The 13,668-nt window shown below is 35.7% G+C and overlaps 1 protein-coding gene and 1 long non-coding RNA gene across 5 annotated transcripts; one reads left to right on the top strand and one right to left on the bottom strand.

Moving 5' to 3' along the window:
* Positions 1-83: 83 nt before the first annotated feature.
* On the bottom strand, positions 84-1,244 carry LOC127246216 (uncharacterized). Its single transcript, XR_007837706.1, has 2 exons — positions 548-1,244; positions 84-376 (listed from the first exon to the last, which is right to left on the bottom strand). It is a non-coding gene; the product is annotated as an uncharacterized LOC127246216 (long non-coding RNA).
* A 1,857-nt stretch (positions 1,245-3,101) lies between these two features.
* LOC127246299 (topless-related protein 3-like) lies at positions 3,102-13,248 on the top strand. 4 transcript variants are annotated; one of them, XM_051267575.1, is made up of 24 exons: positions 3,102-3,490; positions 4,178-4,357; positions 4,488-4,601; positions 6,257-6,415; positions 6,624-6,798; positions 6,924-7,050; positions 7,227-7,478; positions 7,636-7,745; positions 7,913-7,982; positions 8,056-8,129; positions 8,206-8,301; positions 8,383-8,475; positions 9,284-9,411; positions 9,541-9,775; positions 9,882-10,049; positions 10,141-10,224; positions 10,492-10,644; positions 10,727-10,837; positions 11,172-11,351; positions 11,453-11,581; positions 11,682-11,777; positions 11,933-12,115; positions 12,192-12,367; positions 12,746-13,248. In XM_051267575.1, the coding sequence occupies exons 1-24, from the start codon at positions 3,411-3,413 to the stop codon at positions 12,993-12,995; spliced, it is 3,423 nt and encodes a 1,140-aa protein (XP_051123532.1). In that variant the 5' UTR covers positions 3,102-3,410; the 3' UTR covers positions 12,996-13,248. The 4 variants fall into 4 exon arrangements, with proteins under 4 accessions (XP_051123532.1, XP_051123531.1, XP_051123530.1 ...); XM_051267574.1 differs by having other exon boundaries at positions 6,921-7,050; positions 7,230-7,478; XM_051267573.1 differs by having other exon boundaries at positions 6,921-7,050.
* Positions 13,249-13,668: the final 420 nt, after the last annotated feature.

The following is a 13,668-nucleotide window of genomic DNA, read 5'->3' as shown; positions in this document are numbered from 1 at the left end:
TCGTCGAGATTAAATCAATTTGAATTCGATTCCTCTGTCGAAATAATCACTTTAAGCCATAACACTTCCAAGTTTCGAGTAAATACAATCCAAACTTATGAGTATATTACTGCATTCAGAAATAGCACATTGGCAATTACTCAACAGAGTAATAGTAACAAAACAAACATTCTCTCCACCGTTCTTAACTTCCCCGAAAATCGGCAATACGAAAAAGTTATAGGAGCATAGAGTATGTGAAACAACGGTGCAACTACTAGCCACTTGAGAAGAACAACCTTAGCAGATTTGATCTAATTTATCTATAACAATGAGGCTCAAAACAATCTTTGCGGTTTAGGAGCAATCATGATGAAGCAAAAACATACAGAGATTCCTGAAACAATAGCATAACAAAGGGCAAGTGTAAGCCAGTTTTCCACAATTAATCAATTAAAAAGGACAAACACAGTGGGAGAATCATTGAACCAGGAATGACATAAAACAAATTATCAATTAGGAGCTTTATTCAATGCTATTCCCTATGTTGAAGTTGTCAAACACTCACCCAGGGCTTCCAGACGTTTCGCTATCGACCAATATATTGTGTGATTCAGGAAGATAAAGAGAAAGCAGTCAATTACAGGTTACCTAGAACTTGGTTGCATTTTATTAGTAAATCAACAAAGTTTATTGTCGTTCTAATCACCATAGATGAGCACGTAGGATCTCAACAAACACAGAGAAGCCTCTAGATCTATCCAGAATAAACACCGACTATTGACGCAGAAGCCGCAGTTCACATTCCAAACAACATCAATATATAAAGCATCTTAATAAATCGTTTCGTCGTGTCAAAAACTCATAAATCTCTCACTAAAAGCATCCTAACCAGAAAATCTCCTAAAACAACACATCAAACACTGAGAAAACACATAAAATAAGAACATCTCTTTGAAAACTAAGACAATAAAACAAAGGATCCAATTGTTCAAATCCACAAAATCAGGCTGTGCATCAATTGAAAGGATAAGTGGGAGCCCCCAACTAAGCATTGGGGGCGTCCAAAAATTGACGAGCCAGTCACCGCCGAAGTAGGGCGGCAACTGACTCGCCGTAAGAAATTGTGTTCGCACGTTCGTGGGTGTCGGCACGACCCGCCGTCTCTATACGATCATTAGCGAGTCGCCAAAGCACCCCCGACAGGACGGGTTAGCCTCTACATGTGCCTCACATCGTCCTTATAAGGGTCACGCCTGTGCCCTCCGATTGAATGATTTTCGATGTGGGACACAAGACCCTAATTATATGAAGACTCGAACGGGCGGTTGGAACCGCCGGTTCTTCGGTTCGAACCGTAAACCGCCTGGTCGAACCGGCGGTTAGCATTTTTTATTATTTCATTTGAAACATTTGAAAAATATATATCTGAACTTCACCGTGACCGGGGCAGAGCAGGTGGGTGAAGAAGAAGATAACAAAAAAATATATATATATTATAAATTATAATAAAATTTGTAACGTTAGATATATAATATTGTTATTAAAATAAATAAATAAATATTTTGTTATAAATCGAGCCAAAATAAAAAAAATAAATTTTTAAGGAGAGAAAGAGTAATTCATGTTGGGCTTTTATGTCATATTGTTGAAACATAAAAAATTAATGAATAAAAGTATTTTAATATAAAAATAAATTAGTATAAAAATAAAATATTGGTATTATGAACAAATTATTAAATAATTAATAAAAAATAATAAATAAATATAAAAAAATAGTAATTAATTATTTATTATTTGTCAATGTATATGTCATACAATTATAGATGAATGAAGTCGTTTACTTATATCATAAAAGAATTTGGTTTTTGAATTAATAAAATCAGTTAGATGTAATAAAAATTGATTGTTTATGCGACTTTTGCTATGGCATTTTTAAATTGTGTAGTCATCAATTTGGACTTTTCTTTTGTAACTCTGAATTAACTTTTTATTTCAGTATTATTTATTTATTTATTTTTTTAAAGAAAAAATTACTTATTCCATTGAGCTTTGAATACCATACTGTTGTATTTTAGTGTAAAAATACAGTGGGTAAAAAATAAAGTTAAAAATCAATAAAAAGGTTATGAAGTCAATAAAAAAGTTAACTACGAATTAATTATTATTTATTAAAATGATAATAATACTTTTGTAAAAAAATACAATTATTTTATTATAAATAAAATATACACATAGTTAATAGACAAAAATACATGACATAATTATCCTAAAGGGGATTTTGTATAACTATGAAATCTGAAAAAAAAGTTAAGAAAAATTTAAAGACATAAAAGTCTTAGACATAAATCAATAGAAACAAAATTTGTAATAAATTACTTTAGAAACTCTGCTATAAAATAAATGCCATAAGTATTAATTAAATATAACAAGATAAAAAAGCACATATTTCATTTTATTAATTTTAGCCATTGATATTTTTAGACATTCGAAGATGCATAATATCTTATCTTTGTTATAAATTTAATTTACGAAAATTAAATAATGTCAAAGATCTAAATACAAGGAATCTAATTTTAGTTTATTACACCCTACTTTCTTAAAAATCTGATATTAAATGTGGACAGTTTCAAACTTGTAAGATCAACACAAGATAGTTCAAAATTACAAAAGTAACAAAAAAAAAAAATTATTTGAATTCTTATAGTACTAAAATATTTAATATTTTAATACTATAATATTTCAAATAAGAAATAATATTAATGAAAAAAATTTCCGTTACAACTACTGCACAAAAAAATTAAAACATATGTAAGAGTTGAGTTCACGCCCAGTTCTCGAGAAACACGATTTTAGTGCGAATTATTAATATCTATTAAAATCGTGAAAGCGACACGAGTACCGCCTGTAACTGAAGTCCTAAATTTAACTGGATTTAAATCTATCATTTCAAATCCGCCAACCACACATTCCTTTCCTCTTCTCAATGAGCGATAATGCGTCAGATAAGCGAAATGGGTTATCTGTGATAAGTAGATGTACTTATGATAAGTGATCTTAATTATGGGTGATAAGTCAGTGGTAAAAGATAGACTCCTGCCAAACGCAACGACCAATTCATTTTTTCCCCACCACCACCTTCTTTTCTACTTTCTCTCTCTCTCTAGAACTCACATCTCTGTCTCTCTCTCCCTCTCTCTATATCTATATATGTCTGTGCATATATATATGTGCAATTCAGATAGGAAGTACGCTCTTTATTCTATTTCTACTCGGCTTTCTCATCATAGGTTGTGTTTTTAGAGAAACCCTAGAACGAGGAAGCGAAAAGTGTATCGGGAGGAGGGGTCGTCGGTGAAGGGGTGGGATTTGTTTTCTAGGGGGTATCGATCTGTCGAATTCGGGCTGATTTGTGGAATTTGAGGTCGGAAATGTCGTCGCTGAGCAGGGAATTGGTTTTCTTAATTCTTCAGTTCCTCGAAGAGGAGAAATTTAAGGAGTCGGTTCACAAGTATGTAGTTTTTATTTTTTTTATTATTTTTTAGAATTTATTTTTAATTTAAATACTCCCTGCTTTCATGGTGTGTGTCTTTTTTTTTTTTTTTTTTTTAAAATAATTTTTTACTTTCCTTTTTCCCTAAAATTTTGCGTTCGTACATATGTGTGTATGTGTTTGTTATGATGAATTGTTTCTGGTTTTACTTGCTTAGGATTAGTTTGGAAGATTGTATTATTGGAACGAGGAACATGGCAATAAAGATTAATTTATAGGTTGAGGATTGTTGTTATGTTTTGAGTTTGTAAATATGATGAAGGAAGGACATGCAGAACAGTTAATTGGTTATATATCTATGGAGTAGTTTATGAGGTTTAAATTTATAAGTGAATCTGCCAATTTGTTTGAATTACTGAGAAGTTTGAACTGGAACCTTGTTGAGATAGGATTAGTCAGAAACAGGAACTCAATGAAAATTGAATATGAACTTGAGGTATCATTACATTGGAACAAGAAGTGCTGCTGCAGTGAGTTGCAAAGTAGGTACTGTAGTAATGATACGTTTTTTTCAAGGGTCTCCTTGTTGCCCTTCGGTATGTGTAGCTGTCATATTTCTGGAGCCTGTGAAACCATTCTTTTACGCTATGTGTTTTACTGGTAACGCTTAAGTTTGTGGGTCCTAAAGGGGTTCTCATTTTGCAGACTTGAGCAAGAATCAGGATTTTTCTTCAACATGAAGTTCTTTGAGGAGAAAGTGCAAGCTGGTGAATGGGAGGAAGTTGAGAAGTACTTGTCCGGTTTCACTAAAGTTGATGACAATAGATACTCTATGAAGATATTTTTTGAAATAAGAAAGCAGAAGTATCTCGAAGCTCTTGATCGGTACTCTATAATCTGATCTTTGTTGGGCTCTTTTCTATGCGATTGTAGTTTAGTAATTAACACTTAAGTTGGCTCACTTTGTGTTCTCTGTTCCTTACTTTTGTCTTCCAATCTTATCTATCATTGTCAGGCAAGACAAAGCAAAGGCAGTTGATATATTGGTGAATGACTTGAAAGTGTTTTCAACATTCAATGAAGATCTCTACAAGGAAATTACTCAGTTGTTAACACTTGGAAATTTCAGGTATTGCACATTGCCTTTTCATACATAGAGGAAGTTAACTTTAAGTAGAAGAGACAGGCATTGAATAATATCTTAATCATTATATGATGATCAATGAGTTGAGACTTTTCAATTTTATGTTTTAACCTTTAATTGTAATTGCATGAATGAGATGAGTGGTTATTCTTAAAAGAGTTAAATTCTCATTGCAGTAAAATTATACACAAATCATGAATTCCTACTACCTATATATAATTTGATTCTGGTTAAGTATGAGGTATGAATAATCATCGAAGCAGCCACAGTATCAATGTATTTTATGGTTATGAAAGTAGCTTCTTGAAATGCTTGAATATTGATTTACATGCAATTGGCATTAAAACAGGAAACATAGAAGTACTGTTCCTGTAAGTTCCAGAAACTGTTACGAAAACAGGGGGATTAAATAGAAAGAAATACAGTTAAGCAAGAAAATACACAAAACTTGCAATGCAGTCCCGAAAATAGAACATTAAAGGTGAAAAGAAACCTTTCAAGGTTGAAGATAAAAATGCATTATCAAGCAGGTATTCAAATGAAAGAAATAATGAAAACTTAGTGAAGGAAGGCAAAAAGGGTTCAAATTACCTAGAAAATGAAAATGCAAAAAAATAATAAAAAATAAAATAAAATAAAATGAAGATACTAATCTGGATCCTCTGCAATTAAAATTTCTGTTTATTTTCTTAAAAAGGCGTGTCTCTTTGTAGTGAGAAAGAAGCAGCTTCCTTTCCAATTACGCGTCCCCACACCCACATATGCATAAGGTGCATGGCTTGCAAACCATACCTATGCCACGTACGAGCCTATTAGCATGGGTCTAGAATTAGAATGGCAGTTGGCCTGCACCCTGACACTGCACACCATTTATGAATGTGCTCATACTTACCATATTATGTTGAAAACTGCTTTGCATACACAGAGGAAGTTATTTAATTTATTTTCGAGGACATGTTGTCATATATGAAGTAAACAGAGTGTTGGCAAGTGCCTACTGCTTCCTTGGTAGAGCTTTGCTGGTCATGTTATGATTGAATGGGTTGATTATGTTGGCAAATTAATGCTTTGGGGATACATCTTGATTCTAAATGTATTCCTGCATGAAAGTCCTCTGTTTGGCCCCTTTCTTCTTGAAGGGGTGGATGATTTGTTCTCAAAGAAGTTCAGATGCCAGGCATCACCTTATAGGACCTTTATTTACTTATTTACTTATTAACTCATAAATCAATGCAATGTAAAACTATCGTGTGGCTTGATGGGATGGGGAGGGAAGAAACTAGGCACACATTACAAGAAAAAATAGAAAGGAAATGTAAGAGAATAATGACATTGGTCCCCTGCTTTAGCAATAAATGGGGATCTGTGTTTGTGCATCTAAAATTCCTTTTCTGATTATCAGATCTTTTACCTTTTTGTATTGCAATGAATAACCTGGGAGCTGCCTCATCTAGTGGTTGAATTAGTTGTAATTCTTCAAAGCAAGCAAATAAAATGCTCTTTTGCAACAAATTGGATAAACCTTGAATTCTTGTATATATATATTATTTGAAGAAATGTGTTAATTGTTTATTCTGGTGGAAATTTTTGTTTGGAAGGCCTTCCAATTTTCAAACAGTTCTCATGTTTGTTCTTGGCAGGGAAAATGAGCAGCTTTCCAAATATGGTGACACTAAGACTGCTCGTAATATAATGTTGCTAGAGCTCAAAAAGTTAATTGAAGCAAATCCGCTTTTCCGTGAAAAGCTTGTTTTTCCTACTTTGAGGTCATCAAGATTGAGAACCCTTGTTAATCAAAGGTATAGTAGTTCTGACTCAACATGTATTCTTTGTTCAGTCCTTTCTGTTGCCACACAGAGGCGCGCGCACACACACACACACGTATTACTGTCGCATACTTTATTTCTTTCCACCTGATAGTGCAAGTTATGTTTGTCCTTTTTGTCAACTTTCACAGTACATTTTTCTTTGTGCCACATAAGGATGTTTGGTTTTGTTTGTTTGCAGTCTGAATTGGCAGCACCAGCTCTGTAAAAATCCTCGGCCGAACCCAGACATTAAAACCTTATTTACTGACCATACATGCACTCCGCCAAATGGGGCTCTTGCACCTGCTCCTGTTAGTCTTCCAACAGCTGGAGTTTCAAAGCCTGCTGCCTATGCACCACTTGGAGCACATGGGGTGAGCCTTTTCACTCCATTAGTTGTTTCATTAATCATTTCACTCTCACAAGCTTTTCTTCTTTACTAATTGTGGATAAGAGGGATAATTGTGTACTTGTACCCTTTTCTGTTCATTATTAGCAGCCTTTCCCACCTGGTGCAGCAGCTAATGCCAATGCTTTAGCTGGGTGGATGGCAAATGCAGCAGCAACCTCATCTGTTCAAGCAGCAGTTGTTACAGCAACATCATTACCTGTCCCACATAATCAAAGTAAGTGTGTTGTTGATCACCAACAGCATTTGAAAATGTGAATTCTGTTAAGATGATTATTAAGAAGCCGGAGGACACTATATGTTCCGAGACTTAATGTCCTAAACCAGGACAATGTAGACAGTAATAATTGATAATCATCAAAATTTACTAGTAGCTGTTTTTGCTTTTTTAAGTAGGTTCTATTTTGAAGCGCCCAAGTACTCCAGCGACTCTTGGTGTAGTCGAGTATCAGAGTGCTGATCACGACCAATTGATGAAGCGTCTTCGTCCTACTCCTGCAGTTGAAGAGGTTACATACCCTACAGTTCGACAGCAGCCATCTTGGTCCCTGGATGACTTGCCCAGAACTGTTGCTTTTACGCTGCATCAGGGATCTGCTGTGACAAGCTTGGAATTTCATCCATCACATCATACATTACTTCTTGGTACTGTGTATCTGAAACTCAGTTCCTGTTTTTTTATGTTGTGTGTGTGTCTCTGGAAATGTATTCAATAATGCCGTCTACTTACCCTTGTAATATACATTAGCTTCTCAAAATTTGTTTGTTTTTTTTTTTGTTGCTGAACATGAGATGCCAACAGTTGGCTGCAATAATGGCGAGATAACTCTGTGGGAGGCTGCAATGAGAGAGAAGCTAGGTTCAAAACCTTTCAAAATTTGGGATGTACAAGCTTGCACATTAACATTCCAGGTATATAGATCTTCTGAAATTGATTTTTTGGTACTATTTCACTTTGTATTTGTTGGCCTCCTCAATTATATCAAATCTAATCGGTTGCTTGTATAACTATTCGTATCTAACTAGTTTATATCTTTATTCTTTTTATTATTTATCCCTGTTTGTCTATGTACTGACAGGCTTCTACAGCCAAGGATGCACCATTTTCGGTGAACCGAGTTACCTGGAGCCCAGATGGGACTTTCTGCGGTAATAATTTAAAAATAATATATCCTGCTCTAGTTAGAAAGTCTATACCAAGTATGAATTTTCATTTTTGTAGGAGCTGCTTTTTCCAAGCATTTGATCCATTTGTATGCATATGCGGGGCCCAATGATTTACGAGAACACAAGGAGGTATGTTGCATGGTAACTTGTTGGTAAGAATCCCAAACTCTGAATTAAGAGTTCTAATTTTCATTTTGTTCTGCAGATAGATGCACATGCAGGTGGGGTGAATGACATTGCTTTTGCTCACCCCAATAAGCAGCTTTGTGTTGTGACATGTGGGGATGATAAGTTGATAAAGGTGAATGGAAATGCTTTGAATTTCTTTCTGAAATGTGTGTTTGAATTATTCCTCTAAAATTGGGGGCCACATTTGGTACAGGTTTGGGATTTAAATGGAAGGAAATTATTCAACTTTGAAGGGCATGAAGCACCTGTTTATTCTATATGTCCTCACCAGAAAGAGAATATTCAGGTATGAAATAATGTCGCATAATTTAATTGAAGGGAAACTCATTGATGGTCACTTGTTCTGTAATAATAATGGCTCTTTTTACACAGAATTTGCACAGGCCTCAAGCCAATATTTTTCAAATATATTTTTTAAAAGACATTAAATTTCTATTGCCTTTCTTCACCTTACATTCCTAATTTTTTGCTGATGCAATCCCGGGTGAGATCTTCAACGATCCTCTGAGATTTGTTATTCCGTGTTTGCTTGTAGCAGACAAACTTCATGAAGTATTTGTGGGCCCTCTAAAAAGATTTCCCTTGTTTGTTTTTCTTCTGAAAGCTATAACCAGAAGCCATATTTTCAGTTCACATGAGACTTTTCACCAATAAAGTTTTGTAGTGTCTATAAACCTGGGCAATTTTTTAGAGTTCACCTTGTTTTGCTGTAATGTCCTATCAGGTCCATGGTAATACTTAATACATAGTTTTTATAAAAAAGAAGAATGGGGAAAACTCTTTTTGAAGCGGATTTTGAACCGTCTTTTGATGATCGTGTTTTGGTTTGCTGTATGATGATTTTGCATGCATGCTGAGAGTTTAATTTATTAAATGATATTTCTGAGGATATTTAATCAGAAAATTTCTTTATGAGTGCTTCCTGTTCAATTTTAGAATACTTCAACCTCTTTTGATATCAGAACTACTTCTAAATAAGATAGCATGTTTCAATAACTTACTGCAATTTTTCACTTCAATGTCCTTATCTAATATCCGAAACTATTGAGGTGATTTCTTGAGTACAATAATGTTTTGTCTTCTTATATATGCAGTTTATATTTTCAACTGCTGTTGACGGGAAAATCAAAGCTTGGCTTTATGATAATATGGGATCAAGAGTTGACTATGATGCTCCTGGGCATTGGTGTACCACTATGCTATATAGTGCAGATGGAAGCAGGCATGACTACTTGTTCTCATTGCTTGTTTATAGCATGCCTATTGGCTTTCATTATTATATTTGTCTGAATGAAGTACATGCATTGTTTGTCATAATCGCTTGATGCCTCACCCGAGCCATTCCTTTCAGGTTGTTCTCCTGTGGAACAGGCAAGGATGGGGATTCCTTTTTGGTGGAATGGAATGAAAGTGAAGGCGCAATAAAGCGAACTTATACTGGCTTTAGAAAGAAGTCAACTGGTGTTGTGCAATTTGACACCACTCAAAATCACTTTCTGGCTGTAGGTGAAGATAGCCAAATAAAATTTTGGGACATGGATAACACCAGCTTAATTGCTACTGCAGATGCAGATGGTGGTCTTCTGGTGAGTTTTAATATGTTGTCATTGTACAGTTCCCTTGCAGATATTTTAACCTGTACGCATCAATTTATAGAATTTAAAAGTTTAATGTTGGATAAACTTGATGCAGTCTCTTCCACGCTTGAGATTTAATAAGGAAGGAAATTTGCTAGCCGTTACTACTGCTGACAATGGAATCAAAATATTAGCAAATGCTACTGGCATGAAATCTTTGAGAGCAATTGAAACACCACCTTTTGAAACATTAAGATCCCCAATGGAAGCAGTGGCAATTAAGGTTCCCATTTTGTCCATATTTTTCCTGATATTATTTAGCTGAATGATTGCACACTACATCATACTTCTTTCAATTGTATATAATTGAACAGGCTTCTGGATCTTCTGGCCCAAATGCTGCTCCTGTGAGTTGTAAAGTAGAGAGAAGCTCGCCTGCCAGGCCCTCTCCAGTCCTTGTATGTCAAAAGTCCATCATTTTTTTATAAAAAAATTTATCTTGCTGCTGTTTCGTTGATAAGAGTGAGATCATTTTTTTTCTAATAAGGCCTTCTTAATTTCTGCCAAGTAAAAAGTATATCCAACTCTTGTTCTGAACGTATGCCTGCTATTTGTAAGTTTAATAAAATTAATACCAATATAGTTTTCTGTAGTTCTTCTTGGAAAGGAGAGGTCATGCAGATTTTGCTTCTCATGTTTTGACTCTTTTGGGTCGTTTGTTTCAGAATGGTGTAGAGCCTATGCCTAGAAGCGTAGAAAAGCCGAGAGTTGCAGATGATGTAAATGATAAGCTGAAGCCATGGCAGCTCACTGAAATTATGGATCCTAATCAGTGCCGAATGGTAACCATGCCTGATAGTGGTGATGCAACTAACAAGGTCTACCAGACAACTGCGTTTTCTTGCTTTCTGCTTTTCCTTTTCCTATATTGATGCTTTATCTAGTTTGTTTTTTCTCTAGGTTGCTCGTCTTCTTTATACAAATTCGGGTGTTGGCGTATTAGCCCTTGGGTCAAATGGTGTCCAAAAGCTTTGGAAATGGGCCCGCAATGACCAAAATCCAAGTGGAAAGGTAACAGAACAGTGATATTTGTTATGTTTGATTACCTTTTTTGGTGTCTAGAGTTTCTCAATAATCACAAGCATACTTTAGTTCAATGTCTAACACTCCCCGTTGAGTTGTACACAAATTTTAAGTTCCTGCTATCATCTAATAAACACTTTAAATTGTGTTAGGTGAATAAAGTGCATATATACAAACAAGCACACACATAGATACACCACAAAGATTAATCATTATGCATCTATGTAGCTAGCAAACATAGATACTGCATTTTATATGTTATAATTTCCTGTATCCCATGATTATTGTATGTATTAATGCCGGAATATCCTGTTATTTAAAGGCCACAGCCAATGTTACTCCTCAACACTGGCAACCAAACAGTGGTCTTCTTATGAATAATGACATATCAGGCGTTAACCTCGAGGAAGCAGTTCCATGCATAGCGCTTTCGAGGAATGACTCGTATGTTATGTCAGCTGCTGGTGGAAAGGTTTCATTGTTCAATATGATGACTTTTAAGGTGCATCAATAGTTTGTTCTATTTCTTTTGAAATTTAATATTAAATGCTCACACACATATTCTTATCAAGATTGTGAAAAAAAAAAACTGTATCTTTGAAGGTAATGACAACATTTATGGCGCCACCACCGGCTTCCACTTTCCTCGCTTTCCACCCTCAAGATAACAACATTATTGCAATTGGAATGGAGGATTCAACCATTCACATCTACAATGTTAGGGTTGATGAGGTAAATTCATCCATTCTGTGATGCTGAAAGAAATCTTATTTGGGCATTGAATCACCATGAGTTTAACTCCTACTTCCTAAACTGGATGTGAACTTAATAGGTGAAATCAAAACTGAAAGGACATCAGAAGCGCATTACTGGATTAGCCTTCTCCACCAGCCTCAACATGTTGGTGTCATCTGGTGCCGATGCTCAAGTTAGTGTTTCCTTTAGTTCTGTTGAGATCCTTTATGAAACATAAGAATTTTGAAACATTTATGTCACCACTATTCAGTTTTTTTGGAAGGGAGAACGTGTGTACTACTAGAGTGGTTGGTTGAATTTATGGTCTGACAATTGTTAATTTTGCAGCTTTGCTTGTGGAGTATTGACACATGGGAGAAGAGAAAATCAGTTCCAATACAAATGCCTGCTGGTAAATCCCCAACTGGTGACACTCGGGTACAGTTCCATTTAGACCAAATTCGACTGCTTGTAGCACACGAGACGCAGATAGCAATATATGATGCCTCCAAGATGGAGCGTATTCGCCAGGTAAATCAATCATACTTGGCTTGTCTTCTCTTCAAGCTTTTTGTAATTCATGTCTCTTTAAATCTCTTGGTTGCAGTGGATACCGCAAGACCCCATTTCTGCACCTATTTCATCCGCAACATACTCGTGCAACAGCCAGCTTATTTTTGCTTCATTTTGTGACGGTAATATTGGAGTCTTCGATGCTGATACTCTAAGATTAAGATGCCGGGTTGCTCCATCCGCATATCTTTCCCAGGCTGTATTGAATGGGTGAGAAGCTCCCAAATTCATTACTTTTCATTTTTTTCGACCCCATTAGCATGCCTTAGGCAGTTTGAGTGAAAGTTCAAAATTTTCTCAATTTCCTAAGTTTCATTTCCAGACTTCCTGTTTTTGGTGAAAATATCTCTTAGCATTTTTTCAGCCTACAACATTTTCTTTCTTAAAGTACAATTTACCTCCCTACAGCAGTTTCTAATGTTACTCTAATCAGTATATTAATTTCATTTTGAAAATCTTCTTTCAATTTGGAGCAGTGAAAATCTAAATAAAAGAAAGTGATGCATTATTGTTTCAAATTCAATATTTTATGACTTTCCGAATGATAGAATTACATCCCCTGACTGGATATGTTTCTTTGCACTGTAGAAGCCAAGCTGTATACCCGGTCGTTGTTGCAGCGCATCCTCAGGAGCCCAACCAATTTGCCGTTGGAATGACGGATGGATCCATTAAAGTGATAGAACCTACAGAATCTGATGGCAAGTGGGGATCATCTCCTCCTCCTCCACCCCCATCACCTGCAGCAGCTGCTGCCGACAATGGAATGCTAACTGGTCCGAGGCCAGGATCATCATCTGCTGCCAGCAACCATGCCCCTGATCAGGTCCAAAGATAAATATATATAAATGGTACTGTTTTGCTTGGTGGTGTGTAATTTGTCAGCCTAGGAAGGTAGGTAGGGAGAGGAGGGGAGGGGAGGATACAGCCAGCCAGCCTCTACTCTTTTGTGAAAGTTATTGGCTATTCATTTATAATATTGTCTTCTGTTTGTCTGTTTGACTGTTTGTCTACATTGTATGTGTTCTTTACTGTGTTTATATTTATTTATTTATAGATAGGTATATGACCAACACCAATTATTATTCTCATGGTCACAATCAGAATTTTATTTTTTCTTATTATTATTATTTTTTGATAGCCTGGGAATTCTGTTACCTAAAGTAGGTACGGGGTAAAAGTTCGATCGAATGTAGTAAAAGTTCGATCGAATGTAATACCTGCAAATTCATGTTAAAAATGCTGCTGTACAGAAGTGCAATGCATATTGAGTGGTTTCCAGGGTTGAGCCTACGGTATATAGGGCTTTATTGCAATTAAAATGGGCCGGACCACGTGGTTCGATTGGGCTTATTTTTTAGACGGGCCACCGTACGTTTATTGGTATTTGATGGGCCGTATGGATTGGTCTTTTCTTATGGGCTTCAAGGCTTATTATCTGGACTGAGGCTTTTGAAGCGGACTGGGCTTAGAAATGCATGGTATTAGATGCGAGCGCGTGGGTTCGGTTG

This window comes from Andrographis paniculata, unplaced genomic scaffold (assembly GCF_009805555.1).
Source record: "Andrographis paniculata isolate CXL003 unplaced genomic scaffold, ASM980555v1 Contig30END, whole genome shotgun sequence".
Classification (NCBI taxonomy): domain Eukaryota; kingdom Viridiplantae; phylum Streptophyta; class Magnoliopsida; order Lamiales; family Acanthaceae; genus Andrographis; species Andrographis paniculata.
The sequence above is the reverse complement of the archived record's forward strand: the minus strand, read 5'-3'. Positions and strand labels throughout refer to the sequence as shown.

Coding starts and splice junctions, on each gene's coding strand:
- LOC127246299 (XM_051267573.1), top strand. CDS start 3,411: ATGTCGTCGCTGAGCAGGGAATTGGTTTTCTTAATTCTTCAGTTCCTC. Junction 6,416..6,623: donor AGAACCCTTGTTAATCAAAG/GTATAGTAGTTC, acceptor GTTTGTTTGCAG/TCTGAATTGGCAGCACCAGC. Junction 8,476..9,283: donor ACCAGAAAGAGAATATTCAG/GTATGAAATAAT, acceptor TTATATATGCAG/TTTATATTTTCAACTGCTGT.